Consider the following 16673-nt stretch of genomic DNA (forward strand, 5'->3'; position numbering starts at 1 on the left):
CTCTCTCTCAAGACTAGACTTTGGGATGTGTGTAGACTCGTTGCACCGAATGCTCTGAGTAGTCCATATTTGGTCACTTCCTAGCGAGCTGATTAGCTGACCAAGACCTTTTCAAGCCGTGTTATTGATAAGGGCGTATACTGTACCTCTAGGAAAAGGAAGCCTATCAGAGCGTTTAGATGTGGAGATTGCATGGGATTAGAAATCCAATCCAAGAAGGTGTGGAGATTGAATTGAATTGAATTGATTATTGATAAGGAAAATTAAATCCTAAACCCCACTAACAAAGGACCACGTGCGATTCCCTTTCAATTGCGACATTGTGTACCTTTTATCACCTGGGCTTCTCCAATTCTCACATTGCACTAGATTATCGAGAGAAACATCAGCTACCACAGACATAATGGGCGACGCAGCGCTGCCTAAGGAGCATATACTCGTCGCATTCTACGAGGACTTGGCGCCGGACGTATTGGAAGCACTCCGGGTGAAGTTCTCCCCAGTGGAAGTGTCGAGTATAGCGTTGAAGCGAGGAGAGGCAATTCCCAGCGGTGAGATCTTATGTTGAACGAATGTATCCATATAACCGATACTGATAAACTGCGGATAATTGTGTAGAACTGGCTCGCCAAGTAACCTACATCGTCACATTCACGAATCTGCCGAACCCCGAGGATGCCGAGAAGTACGTATTCTACGCATGCATCAATGCAACAGCGCACGGATTTAACCCATAACAGCATTAAACTCATCCATTTCCTCTCGGCTGGCCTAGACCACTCCATCCACCATCCCATTTTCACGGAAACCACGATCCCCCTAACAAGTAGCTCCGGTGTTCACGGGCCCCCGATTGCCGAATGGACGTTGATGAATTGGCTCGTTGCCTCGCGCAAATTCGCCTACACGTATGAAGACCAGAAGAAGCATGTATGGCGCGGTAATGTCGACGGTCACTTGCAGCGAATCCACGATCAGGTCGGGAAGAAGGTTGGGATATTGGGATATGGCAGCATCGGACGACAGAGTAGGATCTACACCTATCCTGCGCAACGAGATCGAACTGACAAAAGATCACAGTTGGCCGAGTCGCGCAGGCACTAGGAATGGAGGTCCACGCCTACACAGCCTCACCGCGACCTACGCCGGCATCCCGACACGACAACGGGTATATCGTGCCTGGGACGGGCGACAAAGAAGGCACAATCCCGGTCTCCTGGCACCATGGCACTGACAAAGCATCCATCCACGAATTTCTCTCTCTGGGCCTCGATCACCTGGTTATTTCGCTCCCGTTAACACCGCAGACAACGCATCTTCTCGGCGCCAAGGAGTTCGCGCTCCTGGCAGCTAACACGCGACCCAAACATCCGAAGCCGTACCTGACGAATATCTCCCGTGGAAAAGTCGTGGATCAAGATGCACTGATTGCGGCGCTGGAATCGGGCGACTTAAGCGGTGCTGCGCTGGATGTGACGGATCCAGAGCCCCTGCCAGCTGAGCATCCGTTGTGGGAGGCCCCGAACGTGCAGATTAGTCCGCATGTCAGCTCGTTGGGCGTGGAGTATCTCCCAAGGTCATTGGATATTCTGAAAGTAAATATCGGGAGGATCGAAAACGGGTTGGATTTGCTCAATGAGTATAAGAGGGGGAAGGGGTATTGAATTCCTTTGGTATAGGGTTTTCGGTAGATTTATGTTGCTTTCGGGTTTTACTTACGATATGACGTCTAGGATTCGTTGAAGCACGGAAACCTGTATGCATGAAAGCGATTTTGTGATCGAAGTACAAATATTATACATCAATATATGGTATGCTGGTATGCTTCTGCTTCGAAATTACCGAAGGGCCCACCCCCGGACTACTTCTTCCACAACCACTCCAACTAATCCACAGCCGAGAACGGCCCAAGTCCATGGGTTGGCTAATTCCGAAGGACTCGGCCAGAAGCTGTTCTTCTCACGACGCCACGTCTGCAGCTGCTCGTATTTATGCGGATCTTGCTCCTTGTAGCGGGCCTCCTGACTTTCCTCGTTCTGCTTGTCGCCGCCTACGAAGCGGAGGTAGACGTAGTTTGCGACGGGACCAAGAAGGACAAGAGGATTAAAGTTGCTAGCGGCGTTGAGAACGACGAAAGAGATGTGGACTAAAGCATCACCCAAGTAGCTATTATCCCCGTTAGGACTGACTCTTCAATTGAGAGAGCGTTGTAGATAGGACTTACTTCGGATGACGGACGATACTCCAGACACCATGGCGGCACAGGTCAGTTCGTTCCTGGCGGTGAAGTTCTAGCTGGCAATCGGCCATAGCTTCCATCGCGAAACCAGCGCTGAAGAGTGCGACGCCGAGACCACGAATAGTTGCCGCAGTGTCAGCACCGATATTCAAAGATGACTCAGTCAACCGGAAAGGTAGGGTAAACGGAAGGGTGATTAGAGTCAAGAAAGCTGCCTCAGGAAGGAAAAGCTTGAAGAAAGCGGATTTCCAGAACCCGGGGTCTTGCGATTTTAGCTCGTCGTATCTCGGATCGTCTTTTCCGCGGGTAATGGTTCTCTTTGAGATACGGTAGAATAGTCGAGTACCCCAGATAGTTACGCAGCTGAGTAGTATTTTCTCTGTCCAGGGGATGGCTTCCCAGGCGTTTGAAAAGGAGACATTCTCGTAAAAGACCTGGCGGCCAACAGCGCTCCACCAGGCGTTGATCACTTGACTGGATGGCCAACACCAATCCTTGATCTCGCCTCTGTCAGTAGTTTTCGCCGCGATAAAAGAGGCAATTGAGAGCCCGGTGTGTAAGGTGAATGAGGGCAAGATAGTCGATTTGAAGATGCCGACGTCGCCAGTGGTTAAGCCCGGGGCGGGCTTTTGGCTGCCTAATCGGTCAATTGTTCGGTCGATGTCGACCATGGGCTTTTTTGAGCCGTATATATCCATTTTTGCGATATTGGGTGCAATTGATCCAAGGGTGCATGATCGGCAGGCTTTTTATGGTTGTTGTGTCGGGGTTGATGTCATACTTTGGTAATTTTTGCTGTGACGTTCCGGTTACTAACTCCGGTAATTATCTCCACTCATTCATGTCGTGGTGTATCTTGTTTTCATGTTAGGTAGGTGTCGTAAATAATTGTAACACAGTCTGTCTCATCGATTCAGTCCAAGGAAATCGAATGGACACGAGGTTTGTATGTCGCTCTCTAGACAGATAGATGGGTAAAGATGTATCAGTTGCGGCAGTCGCTCGATGCTTGAGTCAAGGCGGAAAAGTCAAATTGTGGTGCAAGAATTTCATATCCCTCAATGTTGTATGTGTCTTTGATCAAAATGGTCAATCTAGATGTCCATAGCGAAATGAGATTGGGTTGTAAATCAGACGTAGAGAATGCTTCGAATGGTTCTCCACACCGGGTATATAGATCGTTCTTATATGCTTGCTCCGATAATACAAACAGGTCCGGAAGTTTAGCAGGTAGATTGATACCTACATCGTGCAACTTAGATCCTTCTGGTATCTGTTCAAATGGTAATTTATTGGTGTTAATGCGGCGAACTTTGGCATCTTTCGATTGCCCAACCTGTCGGCTTGTGTCCTGGCTTCGCATAAGGTAAGCTCTTGGGTCATGAGGGTCCAAGACTTGTTTCAGCGTGACTTCTGTGAAGGGTGACGAATTGTCCTTGGGGGCTGTGGATCCGTTTGGCTCGGAATGAAGATCCGCACGCGCAGCAAGGTATCTGCTCAAGTGTGGTGAGTTAGTCGAGCTAGATTGTCTCGATTGACCCTTCATTTGCTCTCGTCTCTTTTGAATAGCTTCCTTCTTTCGATTCTCGAAATCAAGGGCAGTTTCTAGATCCGACTTTGGATCAATCATAGAATGGTTATGCAGTCTGGAGGACCATTGATTGAGAACAGGAAAGTCTTGACGTCTGCTCCTCACTTCTGAAGTTGAACTTTGCAGTGGTACTCTATAAGTAAGATCCTGGGGTGGAGTACAGGAAACAACTGGGTTTTCAGTGGTATTAGAATGAGAGCCTTCCTGAGTAGGCGTTGCGCGGCTCGCACTTTCGTATAACTCAGGCGATGACTGCTCCTGCGATTGAAAGCGCTCGTGCGCTAACTGACTCAACGGACGCTCTTCCTGATCGCCGTCCGATCGCTTTTCAGTAGCCATCCGGGAAAATGCCGCATGGGTAGTCTTCCCAAACCAGGTGTCTAAAGCTCCATTGCCATACCTTTCCCTGGCACGTTGTCTCGAGGCCCTTTTAGCTTCTGCGCAGCAAGGATTCGTGGGAGACGCCTGGGGAGCTCGAAGGGATCGTGAATCTGGCGGAAAATCCGACGCTGATGCCGTTGATGTGGTTGGACTGGGTAAAAGGGAACCTGCTGAGTACCTTCGCGGTGTCTCTTGTGAACCCCTGCGTCTTTCTGCGGATACTAGTGAATGCTTATCCACTGTCGGTCGATGGACTGTTTTATTTTCGCAGGCTTTGCGAGACGGAGCATCGCGCTTTGTGATAGACCATGGGTTCCCAAATACCTGACCGTTTGACCCTCTGCGGCTCTCAATACCTGATCCTCCATCCATTCGAGGAGAGGCTGAGCCTTGGCTCCTTATAACGTGTGAACCATGCGAAACCCTTTTTGGCTGAGCTAGAGAGCGAGCTGGAATAAAGCTAGTCGGAAGAAGGTCTGGGTCCGCATTCGTAGGAAGCAGGGAGTCTTCAGATGGGCTTCTTCGGGCTAAAAGGAGGTCAAATGTACTGCTATCTGATATATTACCTTTATCTTTTGTACAGTTCGATCGCTTCTCACGACGGGTCTCCTTTTCACCGTACATACTCCGGAGGAGGTCCTCCACAAGTGAGAGAAGTCTTTGGGGATTCTCGAATAGCACATCATCTTTCGCTGGCTCTATATTGACATCATAACTTGCTTCAGGGCATTGAATATGCAGACAGAGAAACGGATCAGTTATTGACGGATTACCCTCGATGCGGGAAAGAGCCGAACGAAGATAAGTCTTATATAGCTTGGAGATCTGTTGACCGATTCCTCGAGAGCTGGATATGGGTCTACCATCTATAGTTAGGTACTGGCCAGTGCTGCTCATTTTTGTATAATCTGCCATTGTTAGATATGGTTTTGACAGATAAAAGGAGGACATACCGGCATTGAGATCCAGAAGAAGGGCCGAGAGCCTGAATTGGGACGTATACTCTGCTTGTGATCGTTCCAGGCTTATATCGCCTTCAGCGGGCCACTCTTTGACAACACAACCAGAGGTAACATCATTCCCAATAACCTTAAATGCTGCGCCTATAATTGTTGCGTCCCGCGCCGGGGCGTAGATCCAGTTATTATTTTCGTTTTTAGCTTTTAAGACTTTTAGTGAAAGTCGCTTTAAGGGCTGCGCCATAGCGTATGCCTGTATTAACTTCTTGATTCGCGCCAAAGTCTTCGTGGCGTTCTTCAAAGCAGTTTGTCTCCGGACAGGGATATGTTTAAAAAGATCAATTATACGGACTGTCGTGCCCACCGGGTGCGATGCACGTTGAGAGCTTCATGCACCAAAAGTTAGCCACAAGGCCGTAATTGAGTGGAGACCACAAGTACCTGATGAGCTCTCCATTTCTTCCATACTTGATGGAGGTGCCAACGAATTCTGCCTCAACCCGAGTAGTGACAGTTACACCACCCGATACCTCGGCAGCACTGGCAAGTGCTTCTCCTCGAAATCCTAAAGACTTACCTCCAAGGTTTCGAAGATCTTCAACGGTTTGGATTTTGCTAGTAAAGGCAGGCTTGCAAACGAAACCATGGTCGCTGGAAGGAATTCCATGTCCATTGTCTTTTACTTGTATCACATCAACCGTGTTCGGAGAGATCTCAATGCCTATGGAGGCTGCGGAAGCATCTAAAGCATTGTCTAGCAGCTCCTTCACAACCGAACATGGGTCCGATATTACAGATGTTGAGCCAATCGCCCGGACTGTGGTTGGGGGAAGGGCCGTGATGGGCATCCTCAGAGGCGGTACTTATACAAATGAGGGACCATTGCTCGTAAAATACCTGATCAAACCAATATTGATAAGGTTATGGGAAATGTTTTTTTATACAAAGGAATTGGATGATTGAATGATATGTTGGTGGAGGATAGTTAATTCGGCAGAGAAGCAAATGGAGGATAGTATTTCCACGCACATGATTGGCGCTTGCCACGTGAACGGTGATTAGTCAGCGAATTCTGGCCCATTCCTTCCAAACTCAACATTATTATGATAGCCCAGTGTCAACAACCATGTTGCATCTTTAATAAGACACTGCGTGTTGTGCCAGATCATGCCCGGACAGCAGAATGCTTTGCTCTTCGTTCAATATATCGCGACTCGCGATTCCAGCGGTCTGTGTGCTGATCAGCTTTCTCGCATATACGTCGCTGTATTTCTTTAAATATTTCGAGCCAGCGCCGCTAAGGGAACAGGAAGTGTGGCGCATCAACGCTCTCGCCCTTTGTATCTGGGTATGCTACTATAGATCATGCACTGTAGATCCGGGCCGCACTCCAAGACACTGGAGACCCTTAGACAGCAAGCAATCGGAAGCGGACCGTGCTAGTGGCCGGCAGCGATGGTGCCGTCGATGTGAAGCCTTCAAACCACCACGTGCACACCATTGTAAGACATGCCAAAGGTGAGCGATATATGCAACTGGCATCTGAAGCTTTTCGTTAGGCTAACTTTGTGTTAGATGCATTCCCAAGATGGACCATCATTGCCCGTGGACATCAAACTGCGTTTCGCATTTCACGTTTCCTCATTTCGTACGCTTCCTGTTCTGGGCAGTCGTGGGCATGTGTTATCTCGAAACTCTCTTGTTTGAAAGGGCGTCGATTGTCTGGGCGTCTAGGAACCTTCCTAGCGTAAGAAGATGGTTTTCCCAGATTTCTGCGTTGCGCTGACAGTTTTCTTAGTACCTTGGCCCCAGTGTCGTGCAGTTAGCTCATCTGTTTGTTCTCTGTGTTGTAAACAGTCTAACCGTGTTCATGTTGTTGATACTTCTGGCGCGGACTCTCTATTCACTTGGCGTTAACACCACCACCATCGAGTCATGGGAAATTGAGAGACACGCGACATTGCTGCGACGGGCCCGTCACTACGGTGGGTACTTGGAAGGTCCTGGTGGTGTCCGCGTGCGTATAAGGAAACAGGAATTTCCCTATGACATTGGAATCTGGTCAAACATCAGAGAAGGAATGGGCGGGAGTGCGAATGTTGGTCACCTTGACTTGGATTTCTTGCCATCGCTAACGATCGACTTTAGGTCTTAAGCTGGTTCTGGCCATTTGCCAGAACACCAGATCGTAGTACAGGGCTAGAGTATGAGGTCAACGGGTTTGAAGGTCGGTCACAAAACTCTGAGTCATTCATGGCTCAAATAGGCGCAGGACCGAGGCTAACAGGCGCTAGATGCCAATGTTTCATGGCCGCCACCGGATCCAGATCGTATTCCCTTACCACCCAAAGACTTCAGGGATAGCATTGCCTTGGCGGGTGCCGAAACCTCTGGCTACGATGTCCAAGCATTTAATGACAGAAAAGCCCAAGACCTTAGACGTCAAAGAGCTGGAGTGGAAATCGAGCGCCGTAAGCGTTTTCATAAACGGCTGCAGGAAGATCTAGAGGAGGATGAGCCGCAGCAATCTGACAGTGATCATGAAAAGGAGTCAAACTATGGTGAAGAAGGCTGGAGGAATTCTGAGGGTGAACGGCTACGTGACTTCGGCGTTGATGAGGACATTGAATTCTATGATGAAGAAGACATCCCGCTGGGCGTGTTAATTCAGCGGAGAGCCCAGGCCGCTCTGAAGGAGTTGAAATGATATGAATTACCTTGAGGTTTATGGGAAGTCTTCCCGTTCGCCCGCGTCTCCAAGGGCCTGTGTTGAGCCACGGGAGCAGGTATATTACTTAGCGTGGTATGAGCAGTTATATAAACTACAGATTAGTATTAAGTATTCACCCGGTCAACTTTGTCGACGTCCCCAAGTCCATCGTAAAACTTACATTAAAATGCTTCTAAAAATCTGTAGTCGCCAAAATGATATTTGGACTAGGTATATTGCCGACTATCATACGTCCCCTATCGGATCATTCACTTCAGCAGAGTGCAACGAACCCGTCTGCCCAGTCGGCAATCGACTTCCACAATAACTATTCTTATACGTGATGTCGGGATACGTGGTAGCCGCTGACCCGGGACCAGAGTGATAAACATCCTCAAGATGATAAGATGAAGGTACAGGGCCCTGAGACCGACATTGGCCTTGTATCCAGCCCCGACCCATTATCGCCACATCCGACATATTCATCGAGGTGTTGATCATGCCCTGTGCTTTCTTATTAGAATGTCCAGATCCGCCTGACTTATCCGCCCCAGCCGGACCCCATTGAGAACTAGACCTAGACGTCTCCGAGTCCTTCGAATGAGAGCGCCTAATCTGTACAATAGCCGTGTATATGACAGGTGCAGCGGCACAGACATGCGCCATGGCTGCCTCGGCACAGCTAAGCAGGAACGCGGGGGCTTGGGCGTGAGGTGGGTCGTAATATGTGCCCATCTTCGCGAGGGCAGGCATACGCGCCGATGCTATTGCGATGACCCTGTTTCGTTTGCTTCTCGTTAATGGTTTACACATACTGTAGGTAGAGGGAGAGGGTTTTGCCATATTGCATACATCACACCGGCGCTGAAGACAGAGATAATAGCGATTTTTTTCCTTAGTGAGACGCGGAGGGTTCTCAGGACTGGTAGGGGGAGGATTAAGATCAGGACTTCGGTTATCATGTTGACGATGGCGTTGGCGTATGCTACGGCTGCGATATTGAGACAGCGGGCGTTATCCACTTCATAATCCCAAGCAGCGCGGAAGGGCTTACACTGCCAGATTGCCATGGGCGTGGTGACTAGGAATGAGATGATCAAGAAACAAATGCAGAGGAAGTCGAATCTCCTGAATAGGATGATCGGGAAGATACGGAGGTATAGAAACAAGATGGACATTTTGACGAAGAAGATAGTGAACGGCCAGAAGATCTGACACATGTACCCTGCGAGACCTCGGATTATTAAGAAGTGTCATCGTGAAGCACATTTGGCACATACACCAGAAGAAAAGCTCATTTATCCGAGAGAAGGAATCGAATTTGATGTCATAGAGGTGCTGGCCGAAGCCTTGATTAACACCTAAGAAATAGCCTGTCAGTCTGATTGACATGATCTAAGGGCTACATATGAGAGACTAAGCTTACAAAAGTTTCCAAAGATGCTCAGTGGTATTGCGAAAACCTTTAATAAGAGCAATTAGAAAAGTGAACGCTAAAGGGAGTTTGGGATATCGAACGTACCCCAGCGAGGATATGCATGCAATCATCCCACCACAACCTCCGAACCGTCCATAATCTGGATAAGACACGTAGAATAACCATAATAAACGTCAACGTAGGTGTACCGATAGCTAGCGCAACCATCACCCTGTGGCGGTCCTTTTGAGACCGATTACATTGTACAGCGTCCGCTCGGACTAAATCTGTGGGAACCGATTATTAGCCACGATGAGCTTGTATACCTTCGAATAACGATATAAAGAGGTTGGTATACCTACTCATTAGATCTTCTAGGGGACAATGCTTCACCGCGCAACCAGATGCGTGCTTTATGAAATCTCTATCTTCACACTGACAACGAATGTCAGAAGGCTCACAGCGGGAAGCAGAAACGGCGCCATGCAGGCATTCCAGCTAAATCGAGTCAATTATAGGATCGAACCAAGGCATATAATGCAGGAAACGCATACGGCACATGGCGACAAACCGTCTGGAGTGTAACTTCCATTGGAACGTTGCGTAGCTCCCACACTACAGAGACCTAGCAGCAGCCATGGGCTGAAAATAAGAACGGAAATAGTGGAAGGTTTCATGTTTTATATTAAACGCCACAGTCACCTAGCACAACAAATAGTGTAATTATACATTGTCATAACAGAGAAAAGAAAGAGAAGGGAAAGTGTGGAAACGGATGAATCCCAGAGCTAAGGTGACAAAAAAAGCAGGCCTGCCATTTATATAGGATCAAGGTATGTACAAATACAGGTAAGTGCCTTTGATGGTCGTTTGATAGTATGAACGTCATGGAATCCCGAACAGCGCCGACCGAAATCAAAGTCAATTTTATCCCTTGAATCAGGGACTCGGCGTCTATGAAACCAGACATGCCCTGGCTAGGTATCCCATGAGATCATGTCTACACGAATAATCCATCATGATTCGACGCCGTGTTGCCGTAATAAGGAGTAGCACCAAGAAAGCTCTGCGAAGCTAGGATATCGGTTTCCTTATTCACGCGTTCATCTGGCAAATCAGAAGGTAACCGTTACCTTCTATTTGCATGGGACAGAATGCCACCCAATGGTTTCTTATAGTCTCCCGGAATTTCTCACTATTAGAGTTGAGCCACATAGTCATTATCGGCCCGGGGCTGCGGGGCCGTTCCCCTGATGCACTGTTCAGGCTCTAGTATCGGTTCCTCCTCATTAATTCCTTCTGTATTGTGAACAGATGCAGCTCTGACTTGGTAGGCCTTTCTGGGGGGCAGCCCAGCCTCAAGTCTTTACCCATCCTTTTGGCATTCGTGAAATGATAGTAATGGCCCTCATATGCTTTTGACAGATACTATAGCTTGTATCACTATCATATAGTATTCAACGGCAAGGGACGAATGAATATATAAAGCATTGCGGTATTATGGCGTTTCAAGGTATATTTAAAAAGCTTTCTCCTACTATCCGTACCAGACATCAAGCAGTCCACTAGAATTGCCTCCTTCTAGAGTGCTCCTAGACAATCCCACCAAAATCCTCAATGCGGGGACCTGATGCAAAGTCATACAGGCTGTGAGAGTCTCGACATTGATGTGTATTGTTCCAGCCATCGACAGCTCTTACGGGAGGTCCATCTCCTCCCAACACTTCAGAGGTCTCGAGTGTCGCATCAATCGCACACATTATGGCCTAACATGAATGATTGTTAGTGCCAGTGGTTTAATGAGTAAAGCTTCGTACGAAAACCTAACCCTGTCGAAGAAAATTGATGAATTGTTGGGTATGATCGCCATGATTATGTCTGAAGTCGTGACCTGAATGTTTCTTCGAGGCTTGGGCATTATAAATAATAGCCTAGTAGTTCAGCTGAGCAAGATCGCCTCACGTATGTAGTACTTAACAGCTTGTTACCCACCAGATAGTGTATTTGCTGGAAGTCCGAAGTGAATACTACTATTTGGATGCGTCTGTTCCATTTCGATGCCAACGTGTGCTTCGAAGGATGAAGTCCCTGTTTCTGTCCGCCTTATTATGACCAAGCCTCGACTGGCTGGTGGTATCTTAGCCAAATATATACGACATATGCTTTATGCCCTTGACACTTACGAGGTATCGATTTCTCCCATGCCGAGCCCGGCCCTTGTGGAGGCTGCCGTGTGTACTCACTCTGCGGGCGGAAGGTCACTGCCCGAAGAGGGACTTCTTGATTATAAGTACTAGCTATGGCACATAATGAAAGCAACAATAGAGACAGTGACTGACCCTTGATAGTGGATGATTCAAGTACGTATCTAGCGTTACAAGCCGAGTTTCTCTGCAGGTATAATGCCGTATCTAGGCCCGTGCATAGAATGAATAATGCGGTAGTGAGCAATAGCAGGCCCTTTTGTGTACGTGATTGCCGCTTTTCGGCGAGCGTGCGTAAAAAATCTGAGGGCAAAAATGTGTCCTCTGTGCTGAGAGGCGTATATAACTTTTTCTGATGGCTGTCCTTGATAATAATATTATTGTACTAGATCTGTTACAGTCAACAGGATAGGGAGAACAATGTGCTTAGATAAATGAAAAGAATTTTCTCTCACGCATCAGATACGCTAACATCCCGTCTTTCAAAATAGGCTCTGTCCACAAGAGCAAGCGAACAAGCTGTTGGACCCTACATCGTGGATCACATTGGTGATAGAGATTGAGCTACCAAAATAGCTTTCTTTGTTCATTTGAGGTATATCCATGGTTCCCAACTCTTGGCTCGCTCCTCTGAATAGTCTATTTGTCGAAATATCTCAATAGAGCTCCAACTTATTGAGTGTTCCCTTACGTAATGTTGCGCAAATTCCCAACTCCTGTACTGTGTCGATCGTAGGATGAGGTTTGTGGAAACCTGAAGAACCAATTTGACGATATCGACGTCGATCTGGGACACGACTTGATGTACAATACGAAGTCGCGAAGCCACCTGGAACCGAGGCTCGTAATTGATATATTTCGACTCAGTTCTATTGGCTCTGACGAAAGAGTGGCTGGACAGTTTACACCATTTCTTCGGTAGCGCCCCCTTATACAACAGCGTAACTTAACCTCCCTAATCTAGATCATTCCTACCAAGAATACAATTACTTTATACCCCATTCTTCTGTATTCCAGCAAGCCTATCGAACTGACTGACTCATGATTTATAACTTATAGGTGTATCCTATGCACCGATTGTTTATCTCACAAGTTAGGGCTGACATTGGTATATTCTATGCCAGGGCGGTTATATCAAAGTCGCTTATATAGCGCTGACTTCACGGATACTACAGTTGCTAATAATAGAGAAAATCCCTAACGTTTTCCACGGCTGAGTGACGCGGTTTCGCCGCACCCACTACTATTTGACGCTTTTAACCATAAAAATAAAATTCAACTAATTTAACCAGTAGTGAAATACGAAGCTATTTACTAGGGTAATTTCTTATAGTATGTCCAACTATCCCATAGCTACTGCAGCGCTGTGGAGCTAGGTGGTGGGGTAGATTTCTCAGGCTGCTCTTTAAGCTGCGTGTTAAGCTTCTAATCTTGATTTTAGCCTCTTTGTACAGATAAAAGGGTATTATTCCCTATCGTAGCACATCTTCTAGCCTTTTTTTCTATATTTTCGCTTATTCTTAGTTCGTAAAGTTTGGATTTCTTGCTATAAAAGAATATTGGTATAGCAATTTTTTCAGCTTTTTTAAGATATTAAATATAAGCAATTAGTCAGCTAGAAAGCCTTCTTTTTATCTTAAGGCTATTTACAGACTGCGGGTCTTGCGATCTAGCTGACAGGTAATCTGATAAGTTTAAAAAGTAGAAGAAATTGAGCCTTTAACTAGTAAGAGCGTAAGTGTCAAGCCCTAGGCCGAACCCTGCCTGAGGCACCAGGTCTACTTTATTCACTGTTGATCCGACCCTATAACACAAGGTCCCACATATTCTGTATTGATAGAGTTCCTTCTTTCTTACTCTCTTCCTTCTCTACCTTTGGTGTTTCGTTAGATCGCCACTTTGATATAATTCATACATATTGTCAAGGTGTATACGACCGTCACAGTGTATATAGTTAAAGATAAGCCTAGAAGGAACGCGCTCTTGATCAAATAGCTTAAGCTCTTTCCCTACAAAACTGTTACAAATATTTACTAAAGTAAATACTTTAGCAAGAATTTTAGAATATAGAGATAGAAGGTCTTCTTTTTCAATATACTTGCTACCAGCAATTATACGTTATTCAAGAAGCTTTCCGTACGCGCGTTTAGCGGGCCAAAAACACCAATATCAAGCGGTCGAAGAAGCTGTGAAGTATAGGTAGGTATATAGAGATAGATAATTTCGATGTCATTGAATTCAGCAGTCAGAAAGCTGCTATAGCTATCAAGAATAAGCAGCCATTCAGTAGCGGTCATATAGCGCTCAGAGTAGGGTTTAAATACATTTCATAGCGAGTGAAGACCCATTTTATCTGTTATCCAGCCATTCTGACTAGTTAAAATCCACCAGTCTTTAGTAATTTTAGATTCTTGAAACCAGGCAGCTTGTTAATAGCTTATGTTAAGTATAGTGACTGGCAGTTTAGAACCACAGTTTTATTAACCCTTAAATCTTTTCGCTTTATACACTGATAGATTATTCATCTTATATATCATGTACATAGCTCAGGATAGCATCTAATAAAAAATAGGCCTAGTTAGCTCTTAAGAGATACAGTAGGATCTTGTATTCGTTCACAATAAAATCTATGCCATTCCACACAGAGACCCCGGCCAGCTTAGAAAGCCTCATTTATTTATATCTAGAAGCCTTTTTATAAGGACTTCTTCTTTAATACTACACATGGTTTTATTTCTTGTAGTCGTCGACGAAGCGTAGCTTCAGATATCTGAAATATATCAGCTGCTTTTTGATGAATTTGGTTTTTTAATTTTTATTTTGAATGGCTAAAATAGCCGTCTGCATCGATTTTCACGAGAAAGAGGCATTTTTAATGATATAATGGTATAAAGATAGGTTAAAAGAGGTGTTAGAGCAGAATATTTTGGTGTGGCGGCCAAATCGCGTCACTCGACAGTGGAATACGTTAATATTTCCAGATACCCCAAAACGACACTGCATTTAATCTCATCCTGTCGGTCGCTATAACATACAGGTATCTATTGTGCGGTATGGGCTTGGCCAAGTGATGCACGTCGGACAATTCCAAGCCGTGAGTCAGGAATCACAGCCCCGCCTAAATGGGAGATAAAAAGATGCATTCTTGGTAAACAAAAATTATATAATAGGGATACTGATAATTTCTTACAAAACTTGATGTTGGAAACTTCATGCTGTTCTTTTCGCTCTAGTCTCTAAGATTTGGGGCACCATTGAACAACTGCATGCTTCGTTACACTGCAGGGGGTCTATTGAGAGCATTGCACGACAGCCGAACATATCTTCTTAAGTTCTACTCGACATTACTATTTGGAAACAATCTCCCCACAAAATCCACTGCCCATGGACATGCCCAAACATGCCCAAGGATACCAGAGCTATCAGAAATGCCGGTCTTACGGTTAGAACCCTGATGAGGCATCGGACTGGCCTGTCCATCCGGTTGGCGCGCAAGGATATCGATGTGTACGTATTAAGTTATAGAATGCATTCACAAGTGTTTTGTTCTTCCAATAGGATCTAATGCTTTAGATATAGTTGAATTGAACCTAGTACTATAGTCCCCTTTAGCTCTATTGGACGGAAATATGACGGCCTCGTATTCCCCCTCTGCGTCAGATCCCCAAGTGCTTGAATGTAACCCCGAGACAACTGACTCATGCTCTGAATCATGCTGAACGCATATAAGCTCTCTAGCTATCGTTTTATGTTCGTTTTTGTTTCTCTTACTAAATAAATTCTTTTTTTATTTTTTTATTTTTTTATTTTTTTTGAATAGAAAGCGTTCCAACTTCCCACGATGTCTATTCCCCCAGGGCGGACAACAGCCGACGTTAGCAATATCGTGCCTATTCCCAAGGAGTACACCCATCAAACAGATCTAGAAACCATAGTCACACGGTACAAAACTCTCCGGTTAAAAGGCCTTGAAGAAAACCCAGAAGCCTTCAGCTCTAAATACGAGGACGAAGTTAAATTCCCATATGAGAAGTGGCTAGCTCGGGTGAACAATCCACAAGCGCGTACTTTTATCGCGTTGGCCTTGGATACCGACCAAGTAGGACGGAAGTACGATGTTGCAGATCATCTAGCGCTTCTCTTAAGTCAAGAATGGCTGGGTACGGTCACAATAGTAGGGCCTAGAATTCTACCCGAAGACGACAAAACTCTTTCAAAAGCACCATGGGATGTATTCCTTCCACGGGAGGTGCCAGTTGCATCTAGGGGGTTGTTTCGCAATTCTACTTTGACGTATATGCTTGGCGGAATGTTCGTTCTTGAGGCTGGAAGACGAAAAGGGCACGCCCGTCGCATGATTGAACAGGCTGTTAAGGAGGTTCGGGCGGAAGCTACTGGAGTAGGGGCCAGTCGTGCTTTGGTGGTATCTATTACAGAGCGAAATAATGACGCTGCACGACGGTTGTATGAAGGTTGCTCATTTGATGTGTGGGATGGTGAGCTTGTGCTGCAAATTCCACGCGAGCAGGAGTGCGTTGCTATGGTTTTGGATGTTCAACTCTAGAGTTTGGGAGAGCAAGGAAATGTGGAGTAGTTAGGTGTGTTTGATACAATCATGCAAATATTCTGGGTATTTATAGTATATAAGCCTGCTTGCACTTCGTCCTACTAAGCTTATAATAGGGATGGCATAGTGTCGGCACCTGTGCCCATGTCATGGCCCTATATAGGCTTCAATCTTGGCCTTGATGAGGCTTGGACAATGGAGTAGACGGGATGGCGAACGGTGATCACTAAGGGTAGTGTTCCTCTCTTGATTCGAAATCCTTGTATCCGCAACTAGTGTCGCCCGGAGAAGGGACAGCAATCGATAATGTGGATCTGTTATGACGGCTGTACGGTTGAAAGGCCGGATACTATCTTTTGATACCCGGTTCCCTACAGACCTATGTTATCCGCGCAGTTAGACATGGTAATATATGTGCTCTATGGCTTTCTCCAGATGGATCTAGGTTGTGTGAGACCAGGGTACATTATACTGCCCCAAATCCGTTTTCTCATTATAATTGCTAGGTGGAAGAATTGAAGCTATCATATGGGGTCCAGAGAGAGACTCCTTGCAAGGGTAATGTATGTGTCCGACCCTCAACAACCCGATCAATACGCGTTTGG

The 16673-nt window shown here is 46.2% G+C and overlaps 6 protein-coding genes across 6 annotated transcripts; 3 read left to right on the forward strand and 3 right to left on the reverse strand.

The window, feature by feature from the left end:
- Positions 1-295: 295 nt before the first annotated feature.
- On the forward strand, positions 296-1828 carry BDW43DRAFT_119577 (D-isomer specific 2-hydroxyacid dehydrogenase family protein). The gene is made up of 4 exons (XM_032038052.1): positions 296-551; positions 619-685; positions 741-1027; positions 1081-1828. Exons 1-4 carry the CDS (start codon positions 404-406, stop codon positions 1662-1664), a joined length of 1086 nt encoding a protein of 361 aa, XP_031905391.1. The 5' UTR covers positions 296-403; the 3' UTR covers positions 1665-1828.
- Positions 1752-3080, reverse strand: BDW43DRAFT_119583 (DUF1295 domain protein). Its single transcript, XM_032038054.1, has 2 exons — positions 2225-3080; positions 1752-2166 (listed from the first exon to the last, which is right to left on the reverse strand). The coding sequence occupies exons 1-2, from the start codon at positions 2935-2937 to the stop codon at positions 1839-1841; spliced, it is 1041 nt and encodes a 346-aa protein (XP_031905392.1). The 5' UTR covers positions 2938-3080; the 3' UTR covers positions 1752-1838.
- On the reverse strand, positions 3081-6111 carry BDW43DRAFT_119582 (putative DNA mismatch repair protein). Its single transcript, XM_032038053.1, has 3 exons — positions 5612-6111; positions 5165-5556; positions 3081-5119 (listed from the first exon to the last, which is right to left on the reverse strand). Exons 1-3 carry the CDS (start codon positions 6016-6018, stop codon positions 3225-3227), a joined length of 2694 nt encoding a protein of 897 aa, XP_031905393.1. The 5' UTR covers positions 6019-6111; the 3' UTR covers positions 3081-3224.
- Positions 6112-6224: 113 nt separating this feature from the next.
- pfa4 (putative palmitoyltransferase with autoacylation activity Pfa4) lies at positions 6225-8025 on the forward strand. Its single transcript, XM_032040380.1, has 5 exons — positions 6225-6688; positions 6746-6917; positions 6969-7268; positions 7319-7397; positions 7465-8025. Exons 1-5 carry the CDS (start codon positions 6354-6356, stop codon positions 7875-7877), a joined length of 1299 nt encoding a protein of 432 aa, XP_031905394.1. The 5' UTR covers positions 6225-6353; the 3' UTR covers positions 7878-8025.
- Positions 8026-8126: 101 nt separating this feature from the next.
- Positions 8127-9058, reverse strand: BDW43DRAFT_306413 (uncharacterized protein; the record flags this gene model as incomplete). The annotated part of the gene is made up of 2 exons (XM_032046020.1): positions 8127-8658; positions 8733-9058. 2 exons carry the CDS (start codon positions 9056-9058, stop codon positions 8127-8129), a joined length of 858 nt encoding a protein of 285 aa, XP_031905395.1.
- Positions 9059-15229: 6171 nt separating this feature from the next.
- Positions 15230-16384, forward strand: BDW43DRAFT_262059 (GNAT family N-acetyltransferase). The gene has a single exon (XM_032040381.1). The coding sequence runs from the start codon at positions 15343-15345 to the stop codon at positions 16063-16065; it is 723 nt and encodes a 240-aa protein (XP_031905396.1). The 5' UTR covers positions 15230-15342; the 3' UTR covers positions 16066-16384.
- Positions 16385-16673: the final 289 nt, after the last annotated feature.

This window comes from Aspergillus alliaceus (genome assembly GCF_009176365.1).
Source record: "Aspergillus alliaceus strain CBS 536.65 unplaced genomic scaffold BDW43scaffold_3, whole genome shotgun sequence".
Lineage (NCBI taxonomy): Eukaryota > Fungi > Ascomycota > Eurotiomycetes > Eurotiales > Aspergillaceae > Aspergillus > Aspergillus alliaceus.

Bases quoted from the DNA above. Each gene is read 5' to 3' on its own strand.
- BDW43DRAFT_119577 (XM_032038052.1), top strand. From the start codon at position 404: ATGGGCGACGCAGCGCTGCCTAAGGAGCATATACTCGTCGCATTCTAC. The intron at 552-618 runs GTGAGATCTTAT...ATAATTGTGTAG, and splicing joins AGGAGAGGCAATTCCCAGCG to AACTGGCTCGCCAAGTAACC. The intron at 1,028-1,080 runs GTAGGATCTACA...AAAAGATCACAG, and splicing joins TGGCAGCATCGGACGACAGA to TTGGCCGAGTCGCGCAGGCA.
- BDW43DRAFT_119583 (XM_032038054.1), bottom strand. From the start codon at position 2,937: ATGGATATATACGGCTCAAAAAAGCCCATGGTCGACATCGACCGAACA. The intron at 2,167-2,224 runs GTAAGTCCTATC...CGGGGATAATAG, and splicing joins AGTATCGTCCGTCATCCGAA to CTACTTGGGTGATGCTTTAG.
- BDW43DRAFT_119582 (XM_032038053.1), bottom strand. From the start codon at position 6,018: ATGCCCATCACGGCCCTTCCCCCAACCACAGTCCGGGCGATTGGCTCA. The intron at 5,557-5,611 runs GTACTTGTGGTC...TGGTGCATGAAG, and splicing joins AGAAATGGAGAGCTCATCAG to CTCTCAACGTGCATCGCACC. The intron at 5,120-5,164 runs GTATGTCCTCCT...TAACAATGGCAG, and splicing joins TCTTCTGGATCTCAATGCCG to ATTATACAAAAATGAGCAGC.
- pfa4 (XM_032040380.1), top strand. From the start codon at position 6,354: ATGCTTTGCTCTTCGTTCAATATATCGCGACTCGCGATTCCAGCGGTC. The intron at 7,269-7,318 runs GTTGGTCACCTT...GATCGACTTTAG, and splicing joins GAATGGGCGGGAGTGCGAAT to GTCTTAAGCTGGTTCTGGCC. The intron at 7,398-7,464 runs GTCGGTCACAAA...AACAGGCGCTAG, and splicing joins TGAGGTCAACGGGTTTGAAG to ATGCCAATGTTTCATGGCCG.
- BDW43DRAFT_262059 (XM_032040381.1), top strand. From the start codon at position 15,343: ATGTCTATTCCCCCAGGGCGGACAACAGCCGACGTTAGCAATATCGTG.